The sequence below is a fragment of the Peromyscus maniculatus genome, chromosome 12 (genome assembly GCF_049852395.1).
Source record: "Peromyscus maniculatus bairdii isolate BWxNUB_F1_BW_parent chromosome 12, HU_Pman_BW_mat_3.1, whole genome shotgun sequence".
NCBI lineage: Eukaryota > Metazoa > Chordata > Mammalia > Rodentia > Cricetidae > Peromyscus > Peromyscus maniculatus.
The window spans coordinates 35,110,723-35,133,687 of record NC_134863.1 but is presented as its reverse complement, the minus strand read 5'-3'; the positions used below and the strand labels follow the sequence as shown (position 1 = coordinate 35,133,687).

General features: G+C 46.5%; 1 protein-coding gene across 5 annotated transcripts in view; it reads left to right on the top strand.

Annotated features, from left to right (window-relative positions):
* Positions 1-22,965, top strand: part of Sidt1 (SID1 transmembrane family member 1) — a 95,417-nt gene that overhangs the window by 60,771 nt on the left and 11,681 nt on the right. For 3 of the 5 annotated variants that reach the window (XM_076548871.1, XM_076548872.1, XM_076548870.1), the window contains exons 10-20: positions 799-842; positions 6,609-6,680; positions 8,417-8,562; positions 9,279-9,352; positions 10,554-10,620; positions 12,877-12,950; positions 14,302-14,425; positions 14,636-14,753; positions 15,540-15,676; positions 17,058-17,166; positions 20,359-20,435. In XM_076548871.1, coding sequence (XP_076404986.1) covers positions 799-842; positions 6,609-6,680; positions 8,417-8,562; positions 9,279-9,352; positions 10,554-10,620; positions 12,877-12,950; positions 14,302-14,425; positions 14,636-14,753; positions 15,540-15,676; positions 17,058-17,166; positions 20,359-20,435 — 1,042 coding nt within the window. Of the gene's footprint in view, positions 1-798; positions 843-6,608; positions 6,681-8,416; positions 8,563-9,278; positions 9,353-10,553; positions 10,621-12,876; positions 12,951-14,301; positions 14,426-14,635; positions 14,754-15,539; positions 15,677-17,057; positions 17,167-19,274; positions 19,290-20,358; positions 20,436-22,965 lie in introns of all 5 variants that reach the window. The other 2 variants (XM_006975769.4, XM_076548869.1) reach the window with 1 other exon arrangement.

The window sequence follows — 22,965 nt, the reverse complement described above, 5'->3', positions numbered from 1 at the left end:
CACCCCCCAAAAAAAAGAAAGAAAGAAAAAAAACACGAACACAAGTGGTCATAGCAGTGTTATTTTAATACATGGCAAACAGAAGCAATAGGAAGTTTTCATCAAAGGAAAATAAATGAAATGTAGTATACACACACACACACACACACACACACACACACACACACACATATACACACACATTGGAATATTACTCAGTGTTACAGTATGGATTAACCTTGAAAATAGGCTGTATTGAGGAAGCCAGTCAAAAAAGTCCACATGCACAATGATTTCATTTATATAAATTTTCCAGAAGAGGTAAAGTTACAAGGACAGAAAGTAGATGAGCAAGGGCTGGGAGAAGGGGACAACGGAGAGTAATCTCCAACAGACACAGCTTCTCTGGGTGGGGGGCGGGGGCGTGAAAATGTTCTAAAATTGTCATGGGGACAGTTGCACAAGCATTTGAATATATTAAAACGCGCTGGGTTGGGTGCTTTAAAAAACACATGCTATGATGTTACGTTTACATCTGAAAACAAATGAAGGCTAGTAAATAATGTACCTGGCGGAGAATGGAATTACTGGGTCCTATGATCACTCTGTATTTGGCTCTCTGAGGAACTGGCAAATCATCACCCAAAGTGGCTATCCCATTTTAAACTCCTGCCAGTGGTTTCTCCAAAGGGCCATTTTAAAGCGATCCCAGAAGACAAATTTTCAACAGAGTGTGTAGGAAGCTAGTGCAAAATGCTTACTCTTAAGAGAATATGGACATGTGCATATGTATGTATTTGTACTTATGCTTGCTTGCAGGTTTCAGAGGAAATCCATTGACGGAAGCTTTGGTTCCAGTGATGGTAAGGGAATTCCTTGGCTAATTCCTGATCCCAGATGATGTTGCACGGTGCAGCCACATCCTTTGAGTACCCTTTGTCTCTCTTCTTTCTTCCCCCTTGATTCTTTGCCCGGAGTCCTCCCGTCCACAAACTTTCTACAGATGGCAGGCTAGTGAGAAACGGTTTTATGGTTGGTAACTATTGAGACTTGGAGCCCACACAGATTGTACCTGGAATGCCCTTCAGTTATTCATAGAGCACTTGCCAACCATTCATCTTTTCCAGAAGCTGTCTCCGCACAGGGATGTAACCGTTCACACCGGTCCGTATCCCTAAGCTGACTTGGGGGTAGCAGTGAGTGTTATGATACTCTAATGCAGGAGGTCCTGGGAGGTAGAGCCAAGGTGCCCCACGGCGGGTGAGAGCCAAGACGCCATGCAGACAGCGCTCAGCAAAGTTTTATTTGGTGGGGGTGGGGGAGGAGGAGAAAGGAGAGAGAGAAGGAGGGAAAGAGAGATAGAGAGAGACAGAAGAGCGAGGTGTCGAAAGACACTTCGCACCTCGTGGGAGGAAAGCGGGAGAGAGAGGAAGAAGGGGCGGAGTTTTCCCTTAATAGACTTTTACATCAGGGCATAGGATGACGCCAAGGGGCGGGATCAGAATACTAACAGTGAGAAAGTGTTATGTCAACTCTCATGCAATATACTTTTCCCTTGGAGATTAAGAAAGCTTTGTGCATTTGTGGGTTTAAGCATCTAGAAAATCAGAATATTTGAGACTAGAAGCACAATTTAAAAAATGTAATAATTGAAGAACCCAGCATAATTAAATATCCGACCCATTCCTCCACTCTGAGAATTCCCACAAAGGATTTTAGTTGTCTGATATTTTTATTAAAACTTAAAATTTCACATGTGCTCAGTTTGACAAAGCCCAGATCACCATAAGCTCGGAGACTGTTTGGGAAGGAGTGGAAATTGAAAGTGGCAGATGGGACGGACTTCATTTGAAGTCAGGTGCTTTCCACAAGACAGAATCCTAGAAAGATACCAACTGACTGCTACCTCCACCCAGCAGGATTTTCTCCCTTTGCTGAAAGGCTTTTTGTGTTTACATTTGTCTTCCTTGAGAAACAGCTAGACTGTTTTTCCAGCCTCTCCCCGCCGCAGGCGCTTTGTTTTTAATAAACATTCAATTTCCAATATAAAAGATTGAAAAAACACCTGCTCTTGGAGCTTTAAAAGGCCAGGCTCTGCTTTCGCTGTTGTTTATAAAATGTTTCACTAAGTTTGCTTGGGGCTCATCTTTTCTGCCCCGCTCACCAGGTTTTGCTAATAATAGCAAAATGTACACAACATAAATGTAAAGTATGTAATATGAATTAAGCCCTTTAGAACTTGGGCCTAGATCCAGTAGGTTCGATTTCATTAAGTGCCCTCTGCATGGAAGGTCTGTTGTTTCTTTTGATGTATATATAATGTAATTTTGTGATTACTATAATCACTAAAGGAATTCCATGTCAAGAAGGGTCGCTTAAGCATCAAAACATATGTCAGTGGGGCTCAGGCCTGAACCAGACCATTGCTGAAAATCAGGTACATTGAAAATAGCTAGGAGCCCCCTTCAGATGACAGACAAAAATGAGTGAGCAAAGAGAGTGAAGGTGTACTCATCTTGTTCACATGGATCCACGTAGCAATGGCAATCAGTGCAGAATACACTTTGGACCCACTTTTATACCAGAGGACCCCTCCTTGCCTGCAAATCGAGGGAGGGTAGCTTCCAGGGTCGATGATGGAGTGCGGTGCTCTGGTCTGTTTCTCCGCCAGCCCCTGCACTCTCTACTTGGAGGGATATTGAGGGAGATACATTAAGGCTCACATCCTCATGAGGCAAGGTCAGAAGATGCCACCAATTTCTTCTCATGTTCTCTCTGTGTAGAGTGTATCATATCCTTATTGTTAAATAAGTCACTATATAGAGATAGTTTTGTGGCTGGGTGTGTAGCTCAGTAGGCAGAGTGGCACTCTAGCTTGCTCCAAACCCTGGGTTAGATCCCCAGCACCACATAAACTGAGTTGGTGCATGCCTATAATCCTAGCACTTAGGAGGTGGAGGCAGGGGGATCAGAAGTCTTCTAGATCATCCTCTGGAGTCCATAGTAAGTTCAAGACCAGCCTGGGATACCTGAGACCCTATATCAAAAGAAGTGGGGACATCAAGTAAATGCACTTTTAGAATTATTAAAAAGTCCTCTCTATCTCTCAGACCATAATTTTTCTCAACATCAACATTATTAACATTAGAAGATTCATAATTCTTTGTTGTTTGGGATACAGTGGTGGATTAAAGTATACTTCCTCCTCGAGACAAGTACAACTGTCTTGGCCAGACATGGCCAGATATCTTCTTGGGGTAAAACTGGAAAATCACCAATTTACACACACCAGCTGGGCCCAGGTTGAGGACGCCTGAAGAAAGCAGGTGTTTTCTTCCCTTCAGGAAGTAGAAAACAGGTATGCTTGCCACAACGGGCTTTGAAATAGGGAGGAGATACTGAGCCTTTGTGCACAGAGAAGCCCCAGGCAGAGCTGGCAACACCTCCAGTGTCCCATGACCTTGAGCGAGCCAAGACCTAACTGGCCAAAACTAGAGCAGAAGAGGGGCAAGCTCCAGCCAGCCAGGGGAGGACCGGCTGGTGACCTTCAGGCTTACGGAGCTGTGCTACCAGGAGACACTCACAGGAGGGACCTTGGGGGCGGGGGTGGGGAGAATGAGGCTATAGAAATGTCTTTCTCTCCCATCAGCAAAGTGTCTGTGAGAAGTAGAAAGTCAATGGAACGCAAAGCAACAGGAAACACTCTGAGGGCTGGGCTCAGATCAAGAGCCAGAAGCAGGTTCTCAAAGCGGGAGCAATCCCACAAGACTTGACATGTTGTATTGTCCACTCACTGGGAAGCAGGACATATTGCTTACATGTGGTCATTATTTTGCTGTGTGTGTGTATCACACATGCACATATATCAATACGTTATGCCTCTTAAATATATATAAACAAAAAATTAATTTTGCACAAAGACGTTTCAGCAGATAGTACAACGAGTCGCTCTCTACCCGTTGCCTACCTGGCTGGGGAAGCCGCTTGATCTCTCAACACCTCTATTTTATCATCTTTAAAATGGCGGTAATAAGAGCCCCCACCTCTTAAGGCTGTTAGAAAGTCCAGAGTGCCTGACACAATGCATTCTCTTCAGTCTGAAGGAGGGGCAGCCTCCGCCCCGGCAATGGGAGCATCAGGAACAGCGGTGGCTCTGGTAATGGCAGAGCTTGTAGTAAGCAGGACAGGGGCAGTGGCCAGACTCTGTGTTCTCATGAAGCCAGAACTGGCCCGAATCGAAAGGAGACAGCCACACGTTCACACATCAGTCTCTGTGCTCCAGTTTGATTCTTTTTTTTTTTTTTTTTTTTTTTTTTTTTTTGGTTTTTCGAGACAGGGTTTCTCTGTATAGCTTTGCGCCTTTCCTGGAACTCACTTGGTAGCCCAGGCTGGCCTCGAACTCACAGAGATCCGCCTGCCTCTGCCTCCCGAGTGCTGGGATTAAAGGCGTGCGCCACCACCGCCCGGCCAGTTTGATTCTTAACATTCAAGAGTCTGAAGCCAGGCTGGGAATATAGCTCAGTAGTGATAGAGTGTTTATCTGTCACATGCAAGACCATAGATTTGATCCCCAGCACACACCCATATACCCCCTACACCCCACATACAATGCGTCTAAAGATAATCGTTTCTCAGCTTTGAACTTGGATGGAAAGCATGCATGATGTTGACGTCATACTGTGTCCTTAAGGGTTAGCCCAAGCAAGTCAGAGGTCTGAGCTCCCTAAATAATAAATATATCAAGCCCAGAAACAATGCCAGGGAGAGTCTCCATCCTGCAGGCCCGGGGAACACCCTCGCCTGCCAAGAACATTTCATTAGCTCCAAGTCTCGCTGACTAGCTGAGGCGGCCCTTGGCTCATTCACCAAAGGGGAAAAGGGAAATGAGTCTCTTAGACCATCAGGTTTGACTCGTCTGGAAATCTTGAATTTGGCACTTAGTTATTCTCCCCAGTGGAGGAAATCAATGGGGACACAAAGAGTTTCAAAATAAAAACATGGAATGAAGCCTGGAGAGCTGGCCTCAAAAACTATGACTTTTTGAGAGTTAGTTCATCAATGGAACAAAGTCTGAAGGTAGGATGAAGAAAGCTGACTGTGACTAGGAAGTGTTCGGAGCTGTTGCATTTTTTTTTTTTTTTTAATGTATGTGGCACACTGTAGCTTTTATGTAACAACAAAGAACATTTTCAGAAAAATCACTGAAATGTATTGAGAGCACAGGTGTTTCTGAATATTAGTTATGTTCGCTGAATGCGCTTCCCGATCGCATCATAAGACGCTGGTGAGTTACCTGGGAATGTAGTTGAGTGGTAGAGAAATTGCATGAACCATGAAAGGCTCTAGATTCAGTTCCCAAAGTCCTATTGAAATGGAAGAGGAAAGGAGGGAAGGAGAGAGAGAGAGAGAGAGAGAGAGAGAGAGAGAGAGAGAGAGAGAGAGAGAGAGAGAGAGAGAGAGAGAATCACTCTAGGACCTTTTGTCAGTCATGTGACCGGCAAGCTCACCTCTCAAAAAGAGGAATTGCTCCAGATTCCCACCAGCCCTTCAGTATCTAAATCCTTGGCAAAGTTCAGAGAGCAGGGAAGGAATGTAGCTTTGGGTTCCCTCTATGAGTTTGGCTCCGGCAGACACTGCGACAAGAGATCAGAGACACTGCCTGGATGCCTGCCCATTTGCAGCCTCTGCTCCCCATCTATTTTCCTAACTCTCAGCAATGGATTAACCATAAGGAATAACACCTTTCCTGGTAGTCACATAGGAGGCTGAAGGTATTTTCCTGTTGTGAGTGGTGGGGTGACTCCGGAGACACCCCTGGACTCTCAGAGAAAGGGGGACGCTCTCTTTGTTACTAGGAGTCCTGGGCCACACTGAGAATGTTTGAGTCTGCTTTAATCTATCAGCAACCCATTAGCAACAGATGTACCTGATCTACCCCCCTTAATAGCCCTCAAAATACGTCAGGCTTTCTTCCGTGTTTTCAATTGCTGTGCTCATCACGTATGGCTTTAGTGAGTGTAGTAATGGCCTTCTTACCCATAGTTAGGATGCTTCTAAAAGATACAGCAAATCAACCCCAAACTACGGTGGCTTAATAACAGACCATTAGTTCTGCTGTGACTCCTCCATGGAGACACTTGCCACAGTGATTCTAGATCCACGCGCTCTCACTCCTAGAACGTTGCTGTACTGCCAAGTTAACTATTTTGTGTAGGGTCACATGGTAAATATATCAGATATTTGGAGACACATGGTCTAAGTTGCAACTACCCAAGTATATCACCATAGCAGAAAGCAGCCATTTCTGTACCCAAATGAGGGGGGGGGCTACACTTGGATCCTACTTTGTTCTTGAATATTGAAATTTCAATTTTGTGTAGATTTTACATGCCCTGAATGATACTTCTTTTGAATTTTCTCTGCAAATAAAGAAATTTAAAAACAGGTCTTCATTTATGAACCACACAGAAAGAGGTGGCAGGGTAGGTTTGTCCCTGAGGCCCACCGTGATGACTCCTGTATTCAAGTGGAAAGAAAATCAGATTTAAAGGTTTCTGCTGAGAGCTTCGGCTACTTCAGTCGCTGAGAGTAAAGCATCTCTCTCCTTTTTGTTTTGTTTCTTGCTGCAGGCTCTGGAAATATGGCCGTGTCGCACCCCATCACTGCCAGTACACCTGAAGGGAGCAACTACGGGGCAATAGGTACCTCCTGCAATGGGTCCTCTGGTAGAACTCTGTCTCTGTTCTGCGGAGATTAGTGTAGAGGGCTCTGCAGCCACTAATCATTATGAGCACGGGTCAGCCAGCTGCCCAGGGACGCCGTCCTTGCATGTACAAGATGAACTGGCTGGATATCCTGGAAAGTTCCTTCCAGCACTCTCTATGGGTCTATTGTTCTGTTTCTTGGATCGGCTGGCTACACTTAAGCAGAACTCACTACAGTGGTTGCCATCAACTTCCAAGGCTCCCTTGGGACTTAAAAATTTTTTATTACATCTTTATTTATTTGTCTTGTTTGGGGGGAGAATGTGCCGCTATGCCTATTGGGGAATCACAGGACAACTTGCTGTAGTTGGTTATGTTCATGTACCGTGTGGGTCCTAGAGGCTGAACCCACATCAGTGACAGCAAGCACCTTTTACACACTGGGCCCTCTCACCAGCTCCTTGGCTCCTTAAACTTATTTATTTACTTATTGATTGATTGATATTGTGTGTGTGTGTGTGTGTGTGTGTGTGTGTGTGTGTATGTGTGTCTCGTATGCATGCACATGAGTGGAGGTCAGAGGACACTTCTAACTCAGTTCTCTCCTGCTACTCTGTGGGATCTGGGGATCAAACTCAGGCCATCAAGCCTGCACACACGGTCCTCTACCCTCGCGGCCACCTGGTCAGCTCCCTGAGGAGCTGAGTCTAGGGCTTGAAAGACACATCCCAGCCAGCCACTGCCAAGTGACCAGTTGCTTCCTCCCCAGGTATCAGGGAAGTAGGGCGTTAGAAGTCTGAGACAGGGCTGCGGGTGAACATGGCTGTAGCCGAACTGAGTTCCCAATGAGCCTGCTCAGTGCCACCGGTGATTCACTGGACAAGCCTAGAAGTCATTAAAGCCTCCTGGAAGGAACCAGACCCGCCCCCATACCTATCTTACAGGGCAGGAGTGCAGGGCCTGTGATGCTTGTGGGCCTGTGAATGGTGCACTTTAAACAGTTCCATAGAGGGCCTGCAGTCCTGCTCTGTTAGACTATAACTTCGAGCATGTGGGCTCAGTGCAGCCTACTTATTTTTAAACCCTGTTAGAACAGGGTTTTTTGGTTTTTTTTTTTAAACCATCTGAACAGAAGAAATAAAGCGGAAGGTAGGCTCGGCTCATGCGCTCACGCTGCACAGATCCCATCTGCTCTAGAACATTCATGAGAACAGAAGAATCCTTCCCGAGAATGCTGTTTTCATTATGTAATGATGGAAATGGCATGTGGGGGGTTTCTCTGAATAAATAGTCTGCGAGAAATGTACAGCAGTTGGATATGCATGTGTTTACCCACATGCATGATAGAAGCCAGAAATAACCCGGCACGTGCGTGCTTATACATCTGTGTTCGTATCTTAAAATATGAAACATGAAACACAAGCGCAAATGTTATTTTTGCATCCAGATACATACAGAGCAGATGCTAGTTTATTCTTTATAGTCAGCCCTAGAAACAGACAATCAAATATAAAATATATATATATATATATATATATATATATATATATATATATATATATATATAAGCGAGTCCATTTGAGAAGGCAGCAGAGGAGCATGTCTTGTTGGCAAAGAGTTAATTTGGACTAACACAGTATTTTCTAGAATGAGTAAGCACTGTGCTTTTTGCAGAGGAATGACCTCCATAGACTGTGCCTGGCTTTTCAAGGCAGATGAGTTCTCTGTTTCAGATGAGTCGAGTTCCAGTCCTGGAAGACAGATGTCTCCCTCCGATGGTGGGCAGCCATGCCACTCAGACACGGACAGCTCTGTGGAGGAGAGTGACTTCGACACCATGCCAGATATTGAAAGTGACAAAAACGTCATCCGGACCAAGGTACCAATGCTCCCTGACCGTGGTGTTTGAAATGGAAGAAAGTTTGGTAGTAAAATAAACTTCACCAGTGCCTCAGTTTCCTTAATTTTTTTTCCTTTGAAGGTTTTAGTTGAAACCTAGCTAGAGCCTGAGACAATAGCCTCTTCACCAGATGAAACAGAACAGGGTATTACACAGTCCCAGCACCCGAAGTGTTTGTGACTAGGGAAGGATAAAGGGATCCAGCCAGATGGAAATTGAGATTTGCCTCAGGGCTGCTCTGGAAACCATCCTCATTTCTGTACATATCATCTTTTGAGAGCGAAGCCCATTTCTTTCCGCATATGTTTAATACATTGCATTTTATCTACCAAGAGATAGCGGTGTACATCACACAGTTTCAACTGTGTGCAATTCCGGAACGACAGAGAGCAGGTCTGAACACTGAGTAGGCAGTGCTTGAGACGTGTGAAACATTCAGTACTCCTGATAGGCAGGATTCCTGCATCAGCAAGATCCTCCTTGTGCCACGGAGAATGGTGGTGTTTTCATTGCAGTATCCGGAGAAAAGTAAAATTAAAGGAAATGTCTTTGATGAATAACTTTAATCTGCAGTGGGGACGAAACTGAACTTTCTTATGTTCTCCCTTGTGTACAAGAAAAGCCAAGCTGTGCTGTGGGTATCACTCTCCAGCAACAAAGCTGGGCTCTGCATTCTCTTCCTATTGGTGTCCTAGATGTTCCTGTACCTGTCAGATCTGTCCAGGAAGGACCGGAGAATTGTCAGCAAAAAGTATAAGATTTATTTTTGGTAAGTAGGTGACTAGTAGGTTCATGGTTTCCTTAAAAGTACTGAATTACTTAAATCCATTTGTTTTTATGTATGTGTGTCATGAAGTGCTGGAGATCAAACCCAGGCTCACATATGACAGGGAAGGCAAGTCCTCCACCACTGAGCTACATTCTCAGTCCCTAAATTCTTTACATTTACATTTTTCTTTGTAAAAGCTACTGCCCCTTATATCACATGGAGTTAGTGTTTAATAAGGCATGCTGTGGATGATGATGATGCCTCCAACTTGTAACAAAAAAGACCTGTAATGTGGCCATTCTGTGGGCATGTCCTTCCACCCAGTCAAGAGGCTGAGCTGCCCAGCAGGAGGCCTCCCTCTGCTCAGAAAGCTCTAGACTAACTGTGGTCTCTTGTGACATCCGCCCCCGCCCCATACCTCCTTTTTTATTTTCTGAAGAGTCCTCCTACTTCTGGATGCAGACATTAGAAAGAAGCCAGGGGGGGCAAATGGAATTTCGTAGCTGAGCTCTCATTTTGGAATTAAAAGTGTTATCTGAGAGCCTCCACAGGTAACTCCTCGCTTGTTACCTGCACTCTAATCACATTTAATCTAACAGTGCACTAAAGGGGTAATGTGGTTCCGTAGAAGTACGTTCTATTCTGTTTTACAAATGGTTGTACAAAGAGGAAGAAAGGAGGAGGAGGAGGAAGAGGAGGAGGAAGACTTCAACTCATGGAGTACCAATGGTTAGCTTTAAATACATAATTTCAGGTCATGCATGATGGCATCGTCTGTGACCACAGCTCTTGAAATCACCACAGGTTCAAGACCAGCTTTGTCACATAGCAAGGTCTAGGCCAGTCAAAGCTACATAGCAGGACTCTGTCTCTAGTCATTTAAATAAATGAATGATTTGATGATTTCAGTTAACAGTGCAAGGATGCAAGGATTCTTTGCTCTAACCATACCAATCAGTAGTAACCCAGGTAAGTTTCATTTACTTCCCCTCTGTCCGCTTTGGTCCAAATCCTGTCTGCCAAGTGTTCAAATGCACAGGAGAGGAGAGGCAAACGTCAGAATCAGGTGCCACGCCATCATTTCCTAGTTGCTTTTGCAAGCTCAGTGTGGAGTTGTGAGGTGGAAGCATTCTTTTTTTAAAAGCTGACCAGAGTCCAAAGTCATCTTGGGGGTCACCAAGTATGATTCATTCTGTCGCAGGAACATCATCACCATCGCCGTGTTTTATGCCCTGCCTGTGATGCAGCTCGTTATCACCTACCAGACAGTAAGTGTTGCCATGACACCCACCCAGAAGCCCAGTGTCCATCCATAGGGAAAGCCATCACTCTGGCTTACAGGGAACAGTTTCGCTTGGGAGCAGGTCAAAAACTTTTTTTTTTAAAGATTCATTTTTTTTTAAATTTCCTGAATCTGTGTGTGTGTGTGTGTGTGTGTGTGTGACAGAGAGAGAGAGACAGAGACAGAGAGAGGCAGAAACAGAGAGACAGAAAGACAGAGCAAGAGTAGTGCCTGAAGAGGCTACAGGCATTGAATCTCCCGGAACTGAAGTTGCAGACAGTTGTGAGTTTCCTGCCGTGGTGCTGGGCTCTGAACTCAAGTCCAGGTTGGAAGAACAGTGTTTGCTTGTCACCACTAGGCCATCTCAGCCTCTTCCGTCCCAAGAACTATATTTTTTGGTTAATTGTTTTTTGAGACAGGGTCTCTCTATTTTGTAGCCCTGGCTGTCCTGGAACTGGATATATAGACCCAGGCTGGCCTCAAACTCACAGAGATCTACCTGCCTCTGCCTCCCAAGTGCTGAGATTAAAGGTGTGTGCCACCAGCCTCCAAGAGATTTTTTTTTTTTTTAAATAATTTCCCATTTCAATTCCAATTAGGCTTCTCCATGAACTACTTCATCTCTGGGACCTTTTCCATTTACTTCCTAATTATTTCATCACAAAAGAACCTGGCACCTTATATTGTCTACTTTACCAACATAAAGTCAATCATTCAGGGCTGGAGAGATGGCTCAGAGGTTAAGAGCACTGGCTGCTCTTCCAGAGGTTCTGAGTTCAATTCCCAGCAACCACATGGTGGCTCACAACCATCTGTAATGAGATCTGGTGCCCTCTTCTGGCCATACAGACAGAACACTGTATACATAATAAATAAATAAATCTTTAAAAAAAAATCAATCATTCAGCCATAATGTCTATCAATGGCACCTGTTATTTATCATTCTGAATGTGTGGTCATCGGGAAACAGTAAATGGAGTAAATAAAGTTCTAGACCAACGGACAAGGACTGTAGTGGGAAGAGTGTTTGCCTAGAATGCATGAAACTCAGTGTTCAGCCCCAGCCCCTCATAAACAGATGTCACATGTCTGTAATCCCAGCAATAAGGACCAAGAGGCCAGAGGATCAGAAGTTCAAGGTCATCTCAGGTAGTGAGTTCAAGGCCAGCCTGGGCAATGTGAAACTGCCTCAAAAAGCAAAACAAAATAAAATCTCCAGACTTAACAAAAAAAAAAGTCAGAAGTCTAATTTAGCCTGTACCTGTTCACTGGAGATAGTCTGTAAAATGAGAAAAAGCTTCATAAGGGCTGGAGAGATGGCTCCAAAGCTAAGAGCACTTGTTGCTCTTGCAGAGGACCTGGGTTCCCAGTGCCCACGTGGCCTCTCACAACCATCTGTAATTCCAGGTCCAGGGCAATCTTCTGACCTCCATAGATGTCAGGCACACAGGTGGTACAAAGACACACACACAAGCAAAGCTTTCATACACATAAAATAAATCTTTTTCAAGCAGTTTAAAAGCAGTTTCATGGAACTAACAAAGTATTACACCAACAACAAAAAAATTAAAAATCAGATGAAAAAATTCACACTGAAATAGCTTGATAACGCCCACTGTTCCTTCACATAAACCCTGGATTCGAGTCACCAGAGTCAGAATGTAATTGGGATCCATATTTCTAAGTATAAATTATTCTAGAAATTATGAGACATAAGAAGGCCCATTTAGAATGATAGGACATTTTGTGCACTGTCCCTCAATTTTTGCTATGCATTAAAATCACATGGGGGAACTTTTAAGAATCGCAGGGTCCAAGGTAGAACCCGACACCAAGTAGATCAGGGCCTCAGGATGTAGAACCATGCATAAGCATTGTTTAAATCCTCTATAATTTCTCTGTATAGCCAAGTTAGTGATGTGAAATATTCAGTCCATCCATCCTCCTTACATAATAATAAAGACTAAGTCCCTATGAGGTTTGAGCGCCACTGTTTATAATCTCAACATTCTCTACTTACATGGGACCCAGTCAGACCCTGCAGCTTGCTATGGTTTAGGTAGGTTCTTGATGGACAAGGGGATAGATAAGGAAAACCAGATACTCCCTCACTGGCTGCGGTGGGGCCCTCAGAGGACGGGGCATCTCCCTTCCCTCGGAGCCTCTTCTGTTCTTTGTGACTTTGGGCAGACTCAGAGGATGGAGAAAACCACATTCCCTCTTCTCCCACTTGATTTTATAGGTGGTAAATGTCACCGGCAACCAGGACATCTGTTACTACAACTTCCTCTGTGCCCACCCCTTGGGCGTCCTGAGGTAAATAAACCCAGCCCCCTGGAGCTTCGTGAAGCATTCAAGGTTCTTTCTGTTTCACGTGACTTAAGGTTTTGAAACCATGGAAACAACTGCGGGAAACTACCCTAGTCAGGGCAAAGAGGAATTAAAGCTAGATGTAAGAGACCAGGTATGCTTCTCTCCTGGGCAATATTCCTAAGAGCAGCCTGCTGAGGCGTGGCCTGTGAGGTTTTTAGAAGCCGATTCCCTAGCTGTGGGCGGCACATGCCTGTGAACACGAGTTCGTGGCCAGCTCTCATTCGATCTGTTAAATGACCTCACGAGGTAGGCAGTGTTAGTACCACCATTCTAGATGAAGATGCTGAAGCTTAGACAGGTAAGGATTTGCTGAATTTGGTTCCCTTAGTTCTTAGTGATGTCAGAATCCATCCACAACCCCGGCTGTTCTAAAGCCCCCAGAACTTGGTGAAAGAAAACGTCTTCCAGAGAGGTAGGAACCCAACTTCCCTCTACAGAGCAGAACCAGCCGTGGTTTCCTGAAATAAAGCCACCGTCTGTGACGTGTCTGTGCTTTCCCTGAAATCCCCAGTTGGAGAGCTGTGGAATATTGACACACGGTGGGTCTGCTGATGAGAGTCATGGGTGGAGTTTAAATGCTCGTCCGTCTCTGGACCAGCCCTCTCTCAGGACTCATACTTTGCCAGGGCCATAAGGACAAGCGATGATCAAGTGGATGTTAGGGGTGGTGTAGCTAGAGTTTTCCGCCTTGCCCACAGTCAGGACAAATCTTTGTCACCCGCCAGTCCCACAGCCGCTCAGACCCAACCAAGTAAACACAGAGACTTATATTGCTTATAAACTGTATGGCCGTGGCAGGCTTCTTGCTAACTGTGTTTATAGCTTAAATTAATCCATTTCCATAAATCTATACCTTACCACGTGGCTGGTGGCTTACCGGCGTCTTCACATGCTGCTGGTCATGGCGGCGGCTGCAGTGTCTCTCCGCCTCAGCCTTCCACTTCCCAGAATTCTCCTCTCTCCTTGTCCCACCTACTTCCTGCCTGGCCACTGGCCAACCAGTGTTTTATTTATTGACCAATCAGAGCAATTTAACATACAGACCGTCCCACAGCAGGGTGGTGAGCAGGCATCCTAAGAAGAAATAGCTCTGTTGTCAAGTGAGCATCTTCAAATCAAGGAGTTAGATTAAGAAGGATGTCTGGGGATTGTCCAACCCTGAAGGCCCAGAGAAAGGTTAATAGTGAAAGGCACCAAATGCTGCATTCCCCAGCTCGTTTTTTTTTTTTTTGCATCCATTCTTTGAGTCCCCGGGATGGCTTTCACACTCACCATTTCTCACTCATCTCTATAGTGCCTTCAATAACATTCTCAGTAACCTGGGCCACGTGCTCCTGGGCTTCCTCTTTCTGCTGATAGTGTTGCGCCGGGACCTTCTCCATCGAAGAGCCCTGGAAGCTAAAGACATCTTTGCTATGGTGAGGAGGAAGCGGGACAGGCCAAAGGCATGAACTGGGATGGGCCGTGATTTCACATAGCCCTGCAAAGGGGAGGGATGGCTGGCTTGATGCTGTGCTGATAAACTGTATGTAGGCACACTTGAGGCCACCACTCGGAATTCTGGATTCTGAGCAGGTCTCCGACTAGTGTCTTTCTATTAACAGGCCTTTCTTTTTTTTTTTTTTCAGGAGTATGGGATTCCCAAACACTTTGGTCTCTTCTATGCTATGGGCATTGCACTGATGATGGAAGGCGTGCTCAGTGCTTGTTACCACGTCTGCCCTAATTACTCCAACTTCCAGTTTGGTAATTAGAACGTATATCAGTGACCTAGATTTGAGTTACAGGAGCCCTTCCAAAGGCATTTGGGGTGAGCGGAAATAATCTGAGTGAACCTTGCCACTGGGCAAGATTTCAGTATGTTATATTTCTCTCCTCTCTCTCTCTCTCTCTCTCTCTCTCTCTCTCTCTCTCTCTCTCTCTCTTTCTCTCTCTCTCTCTCTCTCTCTCTCTCTCTCTCTCTCTCTCTCCACCATTTAGTCTAGAAAACATTCTATACTGAATGCTGATGCCATGATGAAACACAGTGTCAGGGGCTAACCTAAGCATCACATCACTGCCCTTCAGACTACCCTCCACCTAACTTACCTAGTTGGGGAGTTAGCCTGCTCTGGGGTGAAAGTAGTGGAAAACTCCATTTGGAGTTAACTAAGTGATAAGGCCACCACACTGACTGCTCACTGTCTGGAAGGCAGAGGAAGGAAGGACTTTGTGGCTGGCTTACCTGAGGGCTCTGACCCTATCTTCCCCGAGTGTCCCTTTGTATGTCCCTGGCCTGTGTGTTGGTTTTCTCCCAGGGGTCACCTCTCTCATGATGGCAAAAACATATCCATAGCCGATCCTGGTATCAAGTCGCCTTCTCCAGGTTCAGAACAGGTTCAAGGTAGCCAGTAAGAACTGTTAGGTTAGAGACCTCTCTCTACACATCAGCAGATATTCCACTGAAGCCAGGGTGGGGCAGTCAGGAGCTGAAGATAGAGCCTGGAGTGTCATTGCCAGTCACCCACTGAACTTCTTGACTTGGGTCCTCAGACACTTCCTTCATGTACATGATTGCGGGCCTCTGCATGCTGAAGCTCTACCAGACCCGCCACCCAGACATCAATGCCAGCGCCTACTCTGCCTACGCCTCCTTCGCTGTTGTCATCACACTTACCGTCCTCGGAGTGGTGGGTCCCCCTCTGCCTGCCTTCAGTCTGCCTCTGGAAAAGTATCCCCTTTGAGCGGGGGGGCGGGGGGGAATGTTGCTTGTTTGTGTCTCTTTGTTGGGCTTTGGGTACATGGATCTGGATCTGTTCATGGCACTCTGGCTGGGTTACAAGCTGATGGTTCTAAACATGTAATAATCACCTGGAAAGCTAGCTGAGGGTGGTTCTTAGACTAAACTGGAGCCCGAGTCATGTCAAAACTGGAATAGGAACACCTAAGCTGCCTGGAGGAGCCAGCCCAAGAGAGAAACCATTTCGAAGTGTGCATGGGCAGCAGTTGCTGGCTGCCTTCAGTCCTTTGGAGAGCATGTACCCCGGCTCTAGACCAGCTGCCCTCCATGGTTGCTCTATTACCATTCCATCTCTTCCTGTCTTCATTTGCCAAATAGCCATTATTTTTTTCCCTGTCCACTGTACAGAAAGATTCCTGTGAGTTTTGAGGTCAGAAAACAAAATGCATGTAGGGCTAGGTGGCTTTGCAAAACATTTCTATTTATTCTTGGACCTGTATATAATGCATCTCAATGGACCTGTATATAACGCATCTCAAATGCATCTACCCCCAATTCCCTCCTCCCACCCCCTCAAGCCACCCCCAACCCCCAGCACATTCCCCTCCCAGCCTTCATGTCTTCTTCATTTTTTTTGTGTTTTTAATAACCCAATGAGTCGAATTAGTGCTGTGTTCTGTGTGCATGGGTGTAAGGCCATCCACCTCAGCATGAGCACTCTACCCACAGCCACGCACCATGTCCCCCAAAGGACTCTCCCTTCTCCAGCAGCTAGCAACCGCCAATAACTCCTCAGCTAGGGGTGGGGCCTCGCGAACCCCTCCCCATGCTCCCTGGAGTGTTGATTGGCCTGATCTCGTGCAGGTCTTGTGCAGGCAGCCACAGCTTCGGTGAGTTCATGACAACTGCCGTGGCATGTCCAGAAGACATCCGTCACCATCCTTCAGCTCCTGTATCCTTGCCCCCCCCCCCACATTGTTCCACATGGCTTATGGCTGGTTGATAGACTGTCCCATTTAGGCCGAATGCCCACAGGTCTCGGTGTGTTGACTAGTTATGAGTCTCTGTATTAGCTGCAGCCCGCTGCAAAAAAAAAAAAAAAAAAAAAAAAAAAAAAAAAGTTTTTCTGGCCACAGTTGAGAACAGTGCTCTTCTGTGGGTATAAATATAAATATTCAGAAGGTGATTTGACAACATGTCCTTTAGAAAGAGCTAGTCTTTGTTTGCTTGTCTGTTTGTTTTTTGCTACTACAAGCCTCAGCAAGAGACAGGGGTTTACAGAGTTCTCTGGGGAAACCCCGGATCACGCTCACCCCCATCTTTATCCCTAGGTGTTTGGAAAAAATGATGTGTGGTTCTGGGTCATCTTCTCTGCAATCCATATTCTTGCTTCTCTGGCCCTCAGCACCCAGATCTACTACATGGGCCGATTCAAGATAGGTGAGTAAACAGGGGCACTAACTTCCCCAGGGGAAGCCAGCGCAGGGTCCTCACTGCCCTCCATGACAGTGCTCCTAATCATCATGAGCATGGGCTCTGAACTCCCTGCCAAGTTTGGTTGTCTCTAAGAACGTCTCCCTCCTTATAGGATCTCAATAAACCATCATCCCTATTTCGGTTTTCAGCTGAGAGATGTAGCTTCTCATGCCGCAGAGCTGAGGCACACCTCCACCCACACGCGGGCTGCAAACACTTTACAAACTACCAAAATTTCAAAGATGTTAGTTCAGGTAACAAGTCCCAGGATGGCCAGGGCGACATAGAGAGACACTGTCTCAAAAATACAAAAGGGGAGCCATTAGGGGAGCCATGTGCTCGTTGCACCATGAGCCCTACATCGAGGAACCTTTGCCCACCTGCAGCATTCAAAGGGAGCGTTTCTCTAGTGCTAAGTGGTTGTCCAGAGTGAACCATACCCTGCTTCCAGATAGGAGGACTGAGACTTTTGAGACCAGCTTTCTTCCAGCACTGCTTCCGGCAGTGTGGACTGGCTGCCGTATGGAAAATAGCTTGTCACCTCCTGACGGTCGTCATACACTGGAGGAGGTTCGGGATGTGTTAGAGTATTTTTTTAAGTGATTTTAGCATATAGGAAGTCCTACTCAAGGTCTCATTTGTGTATTTCAAGATAAATCATTATGTTGTAAACATAGACCCGCCGCTAATATTGGCAGAGCCCAGGGAAAGAATGCAAGTAAAAACCCCACAAACAAACCTTGTGAAAATTTCCAGTTATAAAAAAGAATAAAGGATACTAAAAAAGAAGAAAGGAGTGAGGGGTGGAGAATGGAGGGGTGAGGGAGAGAGGGAGGGAGGGGGAGAGGGGGGAGCTAGGAGTAGAGCCCAGTGGTAAAGCATGTCCTTAGAATGTACAAGAGCCTGAATTTGATCCCTAGCAAAGGAAAGAAAAAAAGGGAGGGAGGGAGGAAGGGAGGGAGGGAGGGAGGGAGGGAGGGAGGGAGGGAGGGAGGGAGGGAGGGAAAAAAGACAGGGTCCTGAAGGGTAATGGCCCTCAGTTCCAGAGAACAAAGGGAATTTCTTGCTCTTACAGGTTTGGGGGAGAGGGAGTGGAGCCCATGCCTTGTAACCTAGCCTCTGTGTCAGGAAGAGGAAGCCAGGAAGGCACTAGATAGAAGTCAAGTTATAAACTGGACCTGGGTGTCACGGGCCAGGCAAGGGGCTTGGAGACCGCAAGGCCACTCTGTCCTGACAGGCTGTAGGGAGAGGTGACCTGCACCCTGCCTGGAGGGTCCTGGGGAGGGACTAGAGGATCTGTGACCTCACAGCTGTTTCCATGTGCCAATGATTGTGTTTGAGGTCGGTCCACAAGCAGGAGGCTGCATTCGCAGACGGTGGTCCGCCGCAGACAGACGGTGGTCCGCCGCAGACAGACGGTGGTCCGCCGCAGACAGACGGTGGTCCGCCGCAGACAGACGGTGGTCCGCCGCAGACAGACGGTGGTCCGCCGCAGACAGACGGTGGTCCGCCGCAGACAGACGGTGGTCCGCCGCAGACAGACGGTGGTCCGCCGCAGACGGTGGTCCGCCGCAGACGGTGGTTCGGCCGTCTCTAACCTCTCCCCACGTTTCCTCGACGCCTTTGCTTTCTAACTACAGATTCCTTTCCCTGCAGTTCTCAGGAGAGCACACAGGAAAGACAGCAACACAGAGCATGTTGTAGGTGGACAGAAACCACAGAGCCATTGCCCAGATCGCCCCCTGTGTCCTTTGTCCCAGACCCTAGGAGTTAGACCTCGTGGGTTGTTCATAAGAGAAAATGGGTTCCCGACAGCAAGTGCTGAATGGACGTAGGAGAGGAGAGAAAGACCTCCTCTGTTTATTCTTGGGGAGGGGCTTTCTGTGTGTCTGAGACAGAGTCCCATGTCCTGCATGGGGGGGGGGGGGGGAGCAGACATCACTTTTACAAAAACCAATTAAAGCCATCGTGTTAAGAAAAAGAAAGTCAAGTGAGAGGTGGTTTACGTGTCTGGCTTCCTTCTTACAGATCATTTCTCTCTCTTATTTCTTCTCTGCTTCCCACTGATTCAGATGTGTCTGACACAGGTAATGAATGCCCTGCCTCCCTTTGTAGGGATCTAAACCGGTTCTGGACTCGCCTGGGCTGTCCTCCAGCTCTGCCCCCTGCCTTCCCCTTCCGGGTCAGGCAGTGCCTGGGAGGAGCATCCAGAGAAAGGCTCAGAAGCCAGTCCGCATTGCAACCCTCGCTGGGGTGCATCCCTTCTGGGCTATCACAGGGTCAGGCTCCTTCCTCTTGGTTAAGTTCACCCCCAGCCTAGCCTTGAAGGGGAGGAGAGACCCATCAGAGTGGGGGGTCCACGCTCAGCAGTGCTGACTCCGGGTACACACTCAGTCATGCTTTTGGTGTCAAGACATGAGTAGCTCACAGGGAGAGAGACTTCCTTTGACCTTGACTCTGAACGTAGCAGCTAGACCTCTCACACTGATGCCATTCCATTCCAAATGTGCCTCATTGCAAGACTACGTTTTTAAAACCCTTTGTCTAGTACAGCCCAGGATCTCTTGGTTCAGAACTGAGGAACTCAGAACCGCACTGAGAAGTGTAGATCGGAACCCTTACAAGTTATGATCCCCAATCCCCACTATGGAGAGCAAATCTTTTAGGGTAGATTGGAGGGTCCCATTACATCTCCGCTGATAGGAAACCTCACCAGAGTGACCTTTATACAATGGACGCTTAGTGGAAGGAAGCCGAAAGGTGGCAGCTGCCTGCCATTCATGTCCCTTGGCAGCCTTTCTGCTATATGATCCATGCGCATGGCATTCCCTCCAAGACATCATAGTTTTCTAGAGCAGTGGTTCTCAACCTTCCTAATGCTGTGACCCTTGAATACAGTTCCTCAGGTTGTGGTGATCCCCAACCATAAAATTATTTTCATTGCTACTTCATAACCGTAATTTTACTTCCGTCACAAATCTTAATATAAATATCCGTGGTTTCCGATGGTCTTAGGCAACCCCTTTGAAAGGGCTGTTGGACCCCAAAGTGGTCGTGACCCACGGGTTGAAAAACGCTGTTCTAGATCATATTGCTCGCCTATCAGGTGCAAAGCATTTCTCTGTGAGTTTTCATCATGTGATTGTGTCAACACAGATCTGGGAATCTTCCGGAGGGCTGCTATGGTGTTCTACACAGATTGTATCCAGCAGTGCAGCCGACCTCTGTATATGGTACGTGCGTGCTCCTGTGTCCCTTGGCCATCCCCCAGAACGTGGAGGAGCAGTGGGAGAACCAGGTTGGGGGGCAGGGACTCAAACCTCCAGAAATCCAAAGAGCCAGATGGCCTGAGATGGCTGCAGTCCAGCCAGTGGGGAAAGAATCGTGTTGTTTGTTCTTTTAAAAAGGCAAGCTACAATGGTCCTGTTTTTATGGATAAAATATTTGCTAATCTATAATGAAGATAAAGGAAATATATAATCACACACACACACACACACACACACACACACACACACACACAAACTTTTGTTTTGTTTTGTTTTTCAACACAGGGTTTCTCTGTGTAGCTTTGGAACCTGTCCTGGAACTCACTCTGTAGGCCAGGCTGGCCTTGAACTCACAGAGATCCACCTGCCTCTACCTCCCAAGTGCTGGGATTAAAGGCGTGTGCCACCACTGCCCAAAAAACCACAAACTTTTAAAATGTTGTATATGTTTTAGTTTTATTTTCCTTTTTGAGAACTTCACATATGAGCACTCTATCTCCATGACTACTGATTCTTCCTCTTCTATTATGATTGTTACAAATATATGTATAGATCTATACATACACACACATGTATATGCAACTTACTGAACCTAGTTGGTGTACATGTGTCCAGGGCTGATCCTTTGGGATTGGAAAACCTGTAAGGGAGCTCCTCCCTGGAGGAAACTGATTCTTGTTCTCCCAGCAGCCATTGACCACCTGTAGCTCTTCATCTAGGGTTGGGACCAGGTGGAATTTATCCTGTCCTGATTGGCATGTCAACCGGAATACACCAAACTTTTAAATAGTGATTATTACTGCAGGGAGAATCAAGGCAGAATGCCTTTATAAATAATCCAAAGAGGTGCCCTCCCTCGTGAAAATGAAGTTTCACACTATTAATACTTTGACCAGGACAGCAGGTATGACCAGGCACAGCTCTGAACAGAAGTTTCCTTCTGGTCACCTCCATGAGTGTGTCAGTTGCTCATTGTCGCTGTGGTAGAACTCTTAGACCAAAAGCAACTTGTGGAGGAAAGGGTTAATTTGGCTTACACTCCTGATCACAGTCTGTCACTGAATGAACTCAAGGCGGGACCTCAAGGGAAGAACTGGAACAGAGACTATGGAGGGGTGCTGCTTAGTGGCTTGCTCCTTATGACTTGCTCAGTCTGCTTTTTTTTGGGGGGCGGAGGCGGTTGTTTGTTTTTGTTTTCTGAGACAGGTTTTCTCAGTGTAATTTTGGTGGCTGTCCTGGAACTTGCTCTGTAGACCAGGCTGGCCTCGAACTCACAGAGATCAGCCTGGCTCTGCCTCCCGAGACGTGTGCTACTGCTGCCAGAGTCAGCCTGCTTTCTTATACAAGCTGGAGCCACCTGCCCAGGGATGATACCGCCCACAGTGGGCTGGGCCCTTCCACATCAATCATTAATCTCAAGGAAATGCCCCATATATTTGCATTTATGGAGTTATTTTTTCAGTTGAGGTTCCCTCTTCTCAGATGACCCAAGCTTGTGTCAGGTTGAAAAAAAAAAACTGGCCCGCACAACTAGGGACTTTCACTTTGCTTTTCATTTCATTTTTCACTTTTCATTTTCACCTCCGTATGTTTTTACAGCAGGAACATGGTTAAACTGTGCTTATTTCTTCATGGTTGGAATATTCCTTTAAAATTCTCCCCTATAACTCTCATATTATCAATTTCTTTTTGTTTGTTTGTTTTGGGTTTGTTTTGTTTTTTTGAGACAGGGTTTCTCTATGTAACTTTGGAGTCTGTCCTGGAACTCACTCTGTAGATCAGGCTGGCCTTGAACTCACAGAGATCGGCCTGCCTCTGCCTCCCGAGTACTGGGATTAAAGGCCTGTGCCATCACTGCCCAGCCATATTATCCATTTCTATACTAAGCCTAAGAGACTGGGGCTGAAGCCCTGCCTTAGTTTCCTGGCCATTGACCTTGGGAAGTAACCAATGGGAAGAAGGATCCTCTGAGCCTTGGCCTTTGCATGGTTCTGTGCTCAGATCTGATGCTGCCTTCTGCCCCAGAACACAAGAATTCAGTAAGAGCCCAGTTAATAATCTAATAGCCAGGAGGATTGCTACATCAAGAAATATGGAGAGCCCCTAGCCTGATAAGCTTGGGCAGGAAAAACGGAGAGACTTGAAGCAGGGATTTTCTCTAGGTGAGACCTATAAAGCCCATCAGAACCTACGAGCATTTTGGGAGTCGTGTGTGCCTGGGCTAAGAGCCAGGTGGGGCAATTGATGTCTGAAGGGCAGAACAATTTTAGCTACACAGCAAAACTCAGCAGGAGGCTCCAGATTCTCTACACGCTCAGGGCTCCTACACATGCGTAGCTGTCTCCACGCTGTGAGCATTCCCGCAGGCCGTCACATGAGGTGGCATCAGCACCACCCCCAGTCTGCGGGGCACACACCGCTGTCTCCTGCCTTGTCCCTGGTGTGGGTTTCGACAAACATATAATGACAGGTTTCCGCGAATACATGGCATCAC